The 12,496-nt window shown below is 45.6% G+C and overlaps 1 protein-coding gene across 1 annotated transcript in view; it reads right to left on the minus strand.

Annotated features, from left to right (window-relative positions):
• Positions 1 to 4,043: 4,043 nt before the first annotated feature.
• LOC144129249 (uncharacterized) overlaps positions 4,044 to 12,496 on the minus strand; it is a 109,893-nt gene continuing 101,440 nt past the window's right edge. The window contains exons 3-4 of the mRNA XM_077663261.1: positions 10,443 to 10,568; positions 4,044 to 8,590 (exon numbers count right to left, since the gene is read on the minus strand). Of these exons, the coding sequence (XP_077519387.1) occupies positions 8,134 to 8,590; positions 10,443 to 10,568 (583 nt within the window). The 3' untranslated portion in view covers positions 4,044 to 8,133. The remainder of the gene's footprint in view (positions 8,591 to 10,442; positions 10,569 to 12,496) is intronic.

Consider the following 12,496-nt stretch of genomic DNA (forward strand, 5'->3'; position numbering starts at 1 on the left):
AGACGCGGCACTGGAGCATAGGCCACTGGCGCACATTGGGTAAATTTGGCATTGACGATGAAAAAGTTGAAGACGCGCATAACTGGCTTCGTAGGTCAGTGGGCACCTCATTTGGGCTTTCAGGTAGATGGCCGTTGTGTCCACCTGCAAAAAAATGTTCTTTCGCACACTAATTTGTCCCTAGCAATTCTAAACCGCTAGTCATTATTAAGCCATTTTTCGTACTCCTGTATAGTTGCAAACGGATATAAATTTGGCCTCCGCTTGCACTGCGGCTGCCATGCATTCGCATGTTTTTATACCTCGCTATCCTTGTCAGTTGACGAGGGCTTATCGTTTCGTTCTCTTTCTTATGGTTATGCCAATCTCGTTCTTTGCGCTGTGCGTATCAGTGACTACACAATGAGAAAAAAGTGCTCCTTGATATGAATTGATGCAGCCTGTTAACACAGATAGGTGATGAAATGCAGCTGTTTCTGAGTTGGTGTAGCCAAGGTAGTATTTTATCCTGACGTTCTCTGTTAGCCCGCTTCTTCATAAAATTAGGTTATTTTTTAGGGGAAAAACATTGTGTGCCTTACCCTAATTCACAGAGGCGGAGCATTAATTCCATGTCACGCAGAACGTGCGTCTAAATTCCTCGAGAAGCAGCATTTTGGGAGAGGCTTGCTCATCTGACTGCATCTCTAGTTGGAAATAAACATCGAGTTACTCGAAAATAAACCTATTCAAGCAAAACGAATTGAATTGAATCTGCATGAGCACACTGCCAATAAAAAGCGATCTGTTCTCCGACGGTACTTGCCCACTGCGGTCGAAAGAGCGCCGTACGAGCAAGCGATGAACCAATCGTGGCCGGACGCAGTTGCAGGAATCCGCGAGTGGTGGCGCCACGTGTACTTACCTTATAAATTTAGTAACTAATCAGTGCACTGTTTTGGATAAAAATTTGCTACCACATATTTGCTACCACGCGACGCTAGCCTGTCAATGGAGCTTGACTCTGTACTCCCCTTTAGCCTCCCTTGGTGTCCAGGGAGGATGAGACAGTTAATACTACGTTTTTTGCTTTCTTTGAAAACCAATTTATTTCTTACATTTATGAAAAAAAAACGAACTGCAAGTTTACTGAGAAAGCACCAACTCACTCTGCACCAGGATCACTATCTGCTAGATTATGCTCCCTCGAGTGTGATCTCTTCACAAAGGAGTCGATTGCATGCCGTTCTTCTGTGCCCACTGACAACATGATATTAGCAAGTCGCACCGACCAAACATAATCATGGAATGACGTTTCGGCTCCCACACGGGAGCCTTGTTCACAACGTTGTGGCGGTGCCTCTTATATACGGCGTGTATACGATACAAGGCATCTCGCGTAGATAGGTGGCAAATTCCCGTCATTGCGATTGATAGTATGCGCTCTGGTCTGAATAATCAGCGACTCTAGATAGAGAAGTGATTTCTTGTCTTTCTCCTTGGCGAACACATGTGCCTCTGCCCATGCAGTTGATATTGTGGCTGCAGATAATGAATGCCCGGCAAGCGCATTTTCTTCTGCGCGCCGGTTCTTCACATCATTCATATGTTCACCTAATCTGCGTGCATATTCTCCTGCTTCAACAGCTTATAAACCCGCACCGCACACGGTCCCGGTACTCCGTCACGTTCTCCGGTGCAAAAGGAGAGGAGGCCGTGAGTGTGTTATCATGGAGCACACTCCGGACCAGCTGCACTCTAGGGGGAGGAATGGCAGCCCCAAGCAGTGCTCCCACTCTGACTCATGTGCACCCGCGTTGCGCACTTCGCACGCACGCTCGCTAACTTACAAGCACACAGAAAACACGCATCGACTTCCTCCCTAAAGTACCCAGGTGGCGCCGTTGTACTACATCAAGAGAGAGCAAACTGCAGATAAGTCATATCAGACATCAACTACTTCACCCTGGGGGACTGCCCTAAACAGCTGACTAACACTGTACTCATTTCGAGTTATTGATCAATTCGCTCTCGCCCTACCATAAGCTTGCCGACTCGGTTAGCTCAGTTGGTAGAGTTACTGCTCCGGTGAAGCGGTGGTCCCGGGTTCGAACCACGGACCAGGACGAATTTTTGTTTAACTGCGAAGTTTCTGAGGAAGCTGTATAGTTTTCGTTTGTAGCCGTGTGGCTGCGTTCGGGTGAATGCCAATGAGTAATTACGCTCTTATTACGACTGTACTCCACCCTAGGGGATTCCCCTAAAAAATTGACTAAGTCATGCCAGGATTAGTCTAGGAAAGTTGGTTCATTGGCATATTAAACCAGCGAAAAATAACTAAGACAGGAAAAAGAAACAAAACACAGGATGGGTGCTCATTTGTTATTTGTGAGCCTGATACCATGCGCCGATCTCATCTGGGTGTTAATTTCGCAAGCCAAATAAAGGAATGTTTTTTCACGTGTCATAATCCAGAGTGTGGCTTTAAGACGTTGTGTAGTGGAGGGCTCCAAATTAATGATATAACGCTCGCAGAAATCTCATCACGCGAAGACCTTTAAAAAGCGCTTTCATGCAATTGGGAGCTGGGTTCGAATTCGTGGACTCTCGAGAACGCGAAAATCACTGGCCCACGGCTGTGGAGAGGGGGAGGGGGGAGCGTCTGTGAAGTGTGGGCATGAAGTGCACTGCGCATTAATTGGCCATACGCTCTGTAGAGACGCCTATTATCTGCATAATTCCAGAGCAAACCGTTCGTATGAAGGAGGCCATCTACTATCCGTGTCTTTTCGTGTAAACTATCAAGAACTGACCTTTATCGGTATTCATGCTTAGTTCGCGATGAACGGCTGATTCTTCCTTACCTTATGATTGCGGGCTTGAGTCGTGACGTAAGGTGCTCAGAATTATTCATACCCGGCGTTGTTTCGGTCTGGGCTGACAGACTTAAATTTGTGTGTATGTAACGACCCGATATAATTATTATCGGACGCATGGTCTAAAAAAAATATTTATTGTAGGCAAGCGCAGCAGGAGGCGGCCGAAAGTTAGTTGGGCGGATGAGATTATGAAGTTTGTGGGGATACGGTGGCCGCAGCAGGCAAAAGACAGGGTGAATTGAAGAGACATGAGAGATCCATTTGCCCTGCAGTGGGCGTAATCAGGCTGATGATGATGATGTAGCTCTGTCTTACGACCCAGTCACGTGGTATTGTTACCAGCGGATAGAGAAGGCACGTCCCCTCATACATTGACACGTTTTAGGCGACTGGATTACGTGAGCGTGTAGCAACAATTTTTTTCCCGCACACTCGCGTCCCGTAAACATTTGATCGCGATTCTAGCAGTGATGCCCTTATTGGTGCCTCTTCTTATCTTTTTTTTGCTTTGTTTTGGCAATACCAACAGCATCAGATAAGAAGCATGATTTTCCTTCTTATTTTTGCGGCTCTCCTTAATTGAGCTGTCTAGTTTTTACTGTGCCTAAACATGCCGCCATCGATTGTACTCGCTTTGAAAATTAGCTAAACAGTGCTCACTCCTCGAATACCCGGGTACGAAAGATTGCTGCTTAATGCAGCCTAGAACTCAAATTGCGCTCCCCTCTGAGGGCACACATCTAATGTGATGAAGACGCAACAGGATGCAGACAAGGAAAGTTCTGCGTTTTTAATGCACTGAAATTCATGACTTTAAGTGCTTGTTATTATTTTGCCCCTACGTGCCGACGAACACGCCAGAGTGCTAATTCTTTGTCCACTTTCCGTAAGACAACAACGTTCTTTGATGTCGGCGCTGTTTTCACTGGTACATCAGGGTGCCGCTAATGAAGCAGGCTCGCCTTCTCGAGGAAGTAAGAACTCTTGCTTAAAAAATACAATGCATCCGGGATGAGCCGACAACAACGTAGGGTATAAGGTTGCGCTAATGGACTAGTATTGATTTAAGCCATTTGACCTATCACATAAAAGGCCAGTGCTTACACTGCGCTTCGGCAAAGACCGAGGAGAGCAAGAGATAAGAAAACGCACAAACAAAACACGACACACAGGCAGGCAGCCCACTTTGGTGAAACGAGTATATTTTTATTGGTCCGAGGACCTTCCTCAATGTATTTTACATGATCGAGTTTAATTACAGTGGTGCCGCGGGAATGCGTTTGATTTGTGTTGTTCACCGTCACTTAGCCAAACGGAATATTACGTCATCGAGGATTTTTCTTTCCTTCTTCTGCTTGCGTCTTTGACCAGAAGGCATTACACCGGGATGACAAGTGTTGAAGCAAGTGACTAGAATTTGATGATCAGGGAGACGTAGTGAACACAATGTCCATCAGCACACGCAGTTTTTACAGCAACATTGAGAGTGTGCAAAAACAACTGATCCCTGCAAATATATTGGCAGAAACTTAACAGTCGTGCAAATAACGTGACAACACCTGCTTGGTGCCTATTTACATGATCAGAGTTTGAATCACCGGTAATCACGACCACGAATAAAAAAACGCATGGTAAGATTTATTTAACACACTTAACACAGAATTTCGCATCGACACTGAGCACAGGAATTTAGTAATAATTCTTTCACTGCAGAAGAGAAGAAAACTGTTTGGCAAAATCGGTTTTTTGACATCACTCAAAGACAAACAAACAAACAAACAAACAAACAAAACTAGAAACTTTTAGTTCAGTGTGCCTTAAAAGTAACCTTATCATTCATGTATAATTTTAGTGAGTAGTTAAGCAGAAAACGCGCTACACTCAGTGAACCACGCATATATTTTAGCGTCTCGCAGTCGGAACAATTTCTCTCAGCTCACTCTGTCTTGAGGGCTACAAAAACTTGTAGAGTGGCAAACAAATTCATACGTGCTCATTAACACAGACAACTTGTCCATGCAACTCAACAATTTTTGCAGCTGGGTTAGGGTAGAACTGTCCCTCACCCCTCTCCACTTATCTTTGTCAACAAAGCAATATTGCATGGAACAACTATACAGCACTAGTTCCATATCTGGTTTAGCCGTGAAGAAAAGCGTTCTGAGCCAGCAGAGCTTTTACAATTATCGTGTGGCACTGCTGGAGGAACCGTACGTGTCGAAATAAAATTGAGCAAGAATTTTCACTGGTGATGTTGACATGCAAAGCAGGTAACAGCAACTTTGAAAGAAAAAGGGGCAAAATGCACTGAACTTCCAAGTTTGCTAGCTATATTTAAAAATAAATTCAGTGTACGGAGAAAATTTCTGCGATATGTTTCTTTTTTATTACGTTCTGATCCATTGAAAATGTGTTGCATTATGATGCAAATATTTCTAAAAGTTAAGTAATCACCGCAATTGCGCATTAATATTGTTCATTAAAGGCTTTTATTTTTAAAGCAGCTATTTTTGTTTTCCATTGCTCAGCAAAAGACGATCATTCTTTTCGCTACAACGTAAATTTTACACAATGGTTAAATGCTTTACTTGTTTTTGAACTTAGAGATAGCATGCGCAAATATTCGCTCAGAGTAGACGTAGTTATTAATAGAGGAAAAAGATTCGCCAGCTAAATTAAGCATAAATTTAGTTGCGAATGTGCCGTGAGCTTCGCTGACAATTCACTAAATGTCGGCATGCGCTTCGTAACTTCGTGACTACACAAGCATTGTCCACGTCTCGAGAAAATAAAGTCACAGATCATAACATTTTAGTCTATAATAAGGTTATTTCAGGAGTAAAAACATTCTTGCGTGTTGAAAACGGTGAAATGAATGGCCCAGTACAGAATGTCATCTCGTCGAGCTAGAATAGAATGCAGGCCGTGTGTACCGAATTAGCAGGAAGCGCTGACCTGATAATTAGATTGCATTTCATGATTCTGACCGTGCCCGTTGATATCAGGTATCGATTATTGTGGATACATGAAGCCACACGACGTTAACTCTTGTAAGTTGGAAGAAAGTTCCGGACTTTTCTATTTTACTCTAGGGCCCGTCAAGCGAATCGCACAAGAAAGAGACACGTAATTAAGTGATTACATAACGTGTTAGCAATGCAATGAAATTGTAAGCTGTTTATGCCTTTTCCGGAACTGACTGGTGGCGCTTGAGTGACCCAGGATGCTCTTCCCGAGCAATGCGGCGAAGGAATAGTTCCCACAAGCCTCCTTTTTGCACATGTAGTTCTCCCGGAGGCTGTCTATTTTGCACGTAGGCGTGCTGTTGCCTGCGCCATTTTCTTCTTAGGCATTAGTCAACACGATCTGCCACGGTTGGCAGGTGGAAGCTTCGCACAGAACAACCTGGTCTGATGGCGTCACGTTCCCCCCAGCCAATGGGATTTCTCTGGTCTGGTAACGTCACTAGTGACGCCCTTCTCACCAGCCAATCAGCGAATTTTATTACGGACGGCGCAAGACGCCGGGCTTCTTTATCCGGTGAGGCTTTTAATGCTATAGCATTAACGACGAAAAAATATTGACCGTTTGCTTGTAGTATTTGGTGCGATTGAAATTGGCTACGCAACCAAATATATAGACTCAGCAGAAAGGACGCGAGAAAATAGGAACAGAGAAAGAATAGCGACGAATAGACGAGCAGAAAAAAGCACACCGATATTTAAAATCGAGGAGGTGGTCAATTGGCCGAATTGAATGAATTGGCTGGAAATGTATCAACGACAAACTCATATAAAAGACAAGCAGCAAAGAAAAACAGTGAAAGGAACAGGGGCTTAATAAAACAAGCTTGCGTTCATAAAAAAAATTACAACCAAAGGAAAATAGTGATGCCCTCGTACTTGATACAGCACTGGTGTGATACAATGCATAACGCGGCTAATTAACCTGGGTCGGCATAGTAATCACTACGTAAAGTGTTACCGGACAACACAAAAAGATCGACAGCCAGAAACGACATTCTTGCAAAATCATATGCAGCTGGCATGTTCTTAACGTCTAACTAGGCGCGACATCATAAGGCCTGAACAAAGGCAGCAAGAATAAAATGAACGAAGCAGTAAAATGAGCCAAGTCATGACTGCCTTATGACTGGGCGCCAACTGCGCGTTTTATATGAAGGAGACACGATAATGACCTCTTTAAGAACAGTGGTTTCAAGGTATGAACGTCCAAGGCCCATGTTTCGAAGTTGCTTTTTGGGTGGTTGGTATCTGCTGCAACGAGGGCACAGGCTGAGCGTAAAATTGCAGCATTTAAAGTTGGGTCGGTACCCATAAATGTTCGTAGCTTTGATAACTGGAACAGATTAACAATCCAACGCCTGGCTGTTTCTTAAATGAAAACTCATGATTGGGATCTTAGGGCCTGCAGGCGTTTACCTAGCGGGCGCGTGAGATATGTACGAAATAACACTTTTTCAACACAGCCGAGAGAAGTGGTATCAGATGACATCCAGTTTTGTGGTTGTTTTGTTGAATACGCTGATCAGAAGCCGCGGTTCAGATGTGAGAGGTAATGATCCAACTTAGAAGAATTGAGAATACTCAATGGGTAACGAAGATTTTTTGTTGTGTGGAAACGTTTTCATTCAAAGAACTCGTAGTTCTGAGCTTTATGGTTACTTCGAAAAGTGACCTAAGTAGAGATTGTACAGATGTGGCGCACTAACACATGTCATTCCACTTTAGGCGCGTACGGAAGTGTTTCAAGACCAAAGGTACCTTTCACGCAAGTGCGCCCGACTCTGTACAAAGCAAAACGGGCAAAGTCGCAATCTTCTTAAACCGTCACCCCCCCTCCTCTTCTTTTCTTCGCTAGATTTGCACGTGGAAACACCAACTAGCACTCTTTCAAAAAGAAATCGCCGCACTCTATAGTCGGATACAACTCAAGAATGAAGCCGCCTTTCCCCGTTAAAGCAGCTCCTTCCAGCCAATGGCGTCGGTCGATTCTCATCACCCTGCTAGCGAGACAACGCAAGGAGTGGCAGATGAGAGAGGATAGCCTTCTCCCCCCATTCTTGGGCATCGACCCCTTCCTGCATTGTCGCGCCGCACCCTGAATTGTCACGCTAGCAGGGTCATGAAAATGGGCCGACGCCATTGGCTGGAAGGGGGTCCTTTCCGGGGAAAAGCCGCTTCGTTCGTGAATTGTACCTGACTATAGACGCACACAGGTGACAATGCCGCTAGATGGCGCCACTGTCCGTTCACTACTTGGCTTCGAGCATGGGCTCCGAGCCGGGCGGTGGATTCCCGTAGGGGCCGCCGGGGTGTGCCGACGGGTGTCCCACGGGGTGTCCCGGAAGGTGTTCGCTGCCGTCAGCGATGTGGTGGCCCGCGGTGCCGTTGGGCATTGGGGGCGCCCCCGACGACCCGGAGCCCTGTTGGCCACCTGCGCCGGCGGTCATCGGGGGACCCGGCACAGGCGGTGTCTGTCCGGGCAACCGTTTGGGCTGGCCCCCGAGACCGCCGGCGACCGTGCCGGGCGGCCCGTGGTGGTGGTTGAGCCCCCCCATGGGAGGAGGAGGGGGCCCGCCCGCCGCCGGCATCCCGGCGCCGCCGGCGCCACCGAAGTACGGCATGTTAGCGAAGATCATTCGCTCCTCGTAGTCGTACTCGCAGAGGATGCGATTCTCGTGCAGGTAGAAGCGGTCGCCCACGCAGAACCTGCGACAACCATTAGCGCATTTTACTACCCTGGCCGTACGCATGAATGCACCGCGCTTTAGAGAATTCCACGCACTCTATTAGCTAGATGGAATCACTCTTCGCGGCATAAAACTCCAGTGTTGAGTACTTGATGTAACAGCATTACAGAGGCCTCAACACGCTCGTGAAGAGTTCGCGAGAGGCGCGCTAAAGAGGAGCTTGAAGTGCCATCAACCCAGGAATTGGTGGTATATCACAAAGATTCTTTTTACGTGATCCTACTCGAGTATTCGATTGAATTCTGACATCAGCCGTACCGGTCGGCTATCTGTGTGGCCTATTTAAGGTTGACTGACTTAAGCGCAAGGAACTAGGATAGAATTATTATATAATCTATGACCTTACCCCGAAGCCTGCTGCTGCTTTCAGATTTCTCTTTCTCATTTCTTCCGAGCACTGCTCGCGTGCTCTAAATGAGTGCAATGGTAACCGTACTTACAAGGGGCATGCGTGAAATATTTGTAAATATTTATTAATAGTTAACGCCACTGTTACATAAAATCATCTTTGAACCTGATGTTATTGCATGTGAAGCAGACAAATAATGTTAAGCAAGCTAAACGGTAGTATGGAATCAACAGCTGATTGATGTGAGTGTGATAGCTTCTTTTCTTGTTTGTTTCCGGTTATCTGTATTTTGTTTGCCTTAAATTCGACATAATTTTTATCTGAATACTGTGGACAGAAGCTCTGTATAGCTATCCAGCCGATTTCGCATTACTTAGCTTTACACAGCATTAGGCAGTCTGCCAAAGGCACACCGTGCACTGCATCAGCAGCTACGTAATTTTTACGGGTGTCGCACGGCGCTTTCACAATTATCTAGCGGGCAACGCAGCATATTTTCCCATAGTTTTCTTGTATTTTGGTGATGCCTATCACGATGCATAACATCACTGAGACAAAGCATTGTAAATAATAATTTTGTCAGTAAATTTCATACGTGCATACACATTTTCCGGTGACGAAATTCTGGCTTAATTATTTTGTACTTTCCCCTCAGCCCCATCCGTCGAGCTAAACCGAACGTCTCCTCAGTACTAAGGCTGCTGGTGAAGACTGCTCTTTCTATCGTTTCTTTTTTTTAATTAAAAGGAGAAAGAGGACTGCTCTGTACAATTATTTTTTTTCGGTAAATTGATTCACTGGCTCCGTTTATCCGGCAGCAAAAGATGCATTTATTGGCGAAAAATTTTATTTAAAAAATCTTCCCTCCAGTCGATTCATATTCGTGACGTCTTTACCAAACAGGATGAGTTGCCACTGTTCTTATTTGAATGGTTATGAAACGTAGCCTGAGTTATCCGCACAAAAAATCGCTGTCGGCGCAAGCAATTCACTTGCGAAATGAGCCGGTGACAGCGACATCTATATCTAGTTCTTTTTCAGTTTTCTATATCTTATAAAAGCTTCTTTTTCGATGAGAGTGCTTTCCTTGAGACTACAACGTGGCACCATATCAATACAAGCCAACTTCTACTAGCTTTTAAGCTGCGACACCTCTTCGTGTAAGAATGAGCGTATGCACTATAAATACTTTCTGGATCGATGCCACTATACGGGCAGCTGTCGGGACGACCGTTATCGCTTACGCCTTAAGTGACAGGGGCACCACGATTTCTCAGTACCTTCCGGTCGAACTCTACCTCTTCCTTTCTTTCCCTTTCCCTTTCCTTCATGTAGAGTAACTGGTCAGGATCACGTTTCCACCGGCCGACCTCTCTGCTTTTACTCTATTTAAATTTTACTCTCTCTCTCTCTCTCTCTCAGGACTTTTCCGCAGCACAAAATTGCAGGGCGGTACGCTCACCGATGATTGCACTGCTGGCAGGCAAAGCACTCCAGGTGATAGACGTTGCCGCGTGCTCTCATGACCATCTCAAAGGCTGGGATGGTCTTGTTGCACGCCGAGCACAACCCGGTGGTGCCGAATAACCTGCAAAAAGCACGAGCCGCGTTTGCAAATCTCTCAGTGCGAATACGCACAGCATCTCCAGGAACGAATTTCTGGAGCGGGCGACTACCCCCTGCACCCCCCCCCCCCCCCCTCCCAGAAGCGAGAAATGTTCAAGAAAAAGAAAACAATCCTTTAACCGCGCACTTTTTTTATTTTTGACGAAACGCTCCCACCTCCCCTTTCTAGCCCCGGTCATCCCCTCCAAGAAAGGTATCCACCTTTGAGCACCTCCCATTTGAGTCTGAATCTCCATGTTATCATCATACAGCAAAATCTTTAATAGCACGAAAATTTCCTCGAACCATTTCAATGAACATTTAATTGTACACGCATGCAATAAGAAAACGCTCAGAAACTGACTCGTCGAAGCCATCCCATTCTCGGGATCGCCAACTCTTCGACGCGTATATTCTTTACGGTCCAAGCACACTTGGATAACATTCTGGGTAACATAACCTGAGTTGTATAACGCGAGTTTCCGGTGGCGAAATACTTTAGCAGTGGCGCCGTTCACCCCAAGCAAAGGCCATTTTTCAGAGCTGTCGTTGTATAGAGCTATTTGTCATTGCTCGAATTTCACAGCACATGAGAAGACATGATATGGTGCAACTTGTACAAGAATAGCCGCGTCATGTTCACGAGAATGAAGAACGCACTATACGCGAAATCTCATTAAAGCAATCAAGCTAGCCTTATCAAACTTCTTCGACGGAGCCGGTTTTGTACTTTGTATTCGACGAAGCCGGTTCTGTATTCGTTCTCTACAATGAAAAGAACTCCGCTGACAGAAGAAAGGCACGCACACACACACAAAAAAAAAACCGCAGCACCGCACAGACATAAAAAAAAAAACGATAACGAAACCTGGGAACAGCATTCTTGGGAAAAGTTTTCCTGTGTCCCTTGTCTGGAGAGTTACACACTTTATCCGTATTATTATCCCGGTAATTTGATCTTAAAGATATAGAACCTCGCGAATGTTATGCGAAATAGCCCGATTCATAATTACGCCCACCCTAGAGATCAAAGAAAGAACAAAATACAAGCGCAGGGTGGAAAATAGGGCCTTGCATGAAATCAAACGTGTTAACAGAGGAACCTCGCCACATGGACCGAGGCAAACAGCTATAACGAGAATCAAATTATCTCGCGGTTTCTACGATCGGCTCTCTAATACAAAAATGAGACGGCGCTGCTCTCTGCCTCGCTCCCGCCGCCAGCGCCCTCTCCCTTCAAAAAATAGAACGATTCGCCGTAGCGCCGACGGCATGCTGGGCGCCAAGCACGTGTCCAAAACGGCAATAATAAATGAGTGCCCTGTTTAATTAGATTTCGCGATAAGTCGAAATCGTTTCGCTAATGCAAGGCTCCGCAGCAGCCCCAGGTTCGTTCCTGGAGGAACATAGCAAAAAAGAACCTAGAAAGAAGAAATGAAAGAGTGAAATGGGTTCGCGACAAAGAAAAATCGAAACGCTCTCGGCCACTCAAGAAGCAAATGAACGCGCCACATTTAATAATTAGGCACCGAACAAACAAGTATCTCGTTCAGCGACCAAAAACCCAAGAAGGAGAACGAGCCATCGTGATGAACGCTTTTGAGAGAGCGCTCGAATGTAAAAAATGGAATGACGGCGTATATTCCCGTCCAAAGGCCCGCCCTCTATATCGCCCTCCCTCGCGCCACAGCTCGTTTCCCGTGGGCTGGGGAAGCGCACGTTACCCACTCCATTCTTTCTTTTTTTCTTTTTCTTTATTATTCTTTGGCAATTCTTTCGAGCACCTCTTTAATTATCATAAGCCGCTCGCAACAAATATCCGCAATCTCTCGAGCGCACTTTTTGGACCGTTTATTTCACGCGTACGATTTGCGTCAAAAGACGCCCTTAAAGCACCGGCGAGTCGTTACA

The sequence above is a fragment of the Amblyomma americanum genome, chromosome 4 (assembly GCF_052857255.1).
Source record: "Amblyomma americanum isolate KBUSLIRL-KWMA chromosome 4, ASM5285725v1, whole genome shotgun sequence".
Lineage (NCBI taxonomy): Eukaryota > Metazoa > Arthropoda > Arachnida > Ixodida > Ixodidae > Amblyomma > Amblyomma americanum.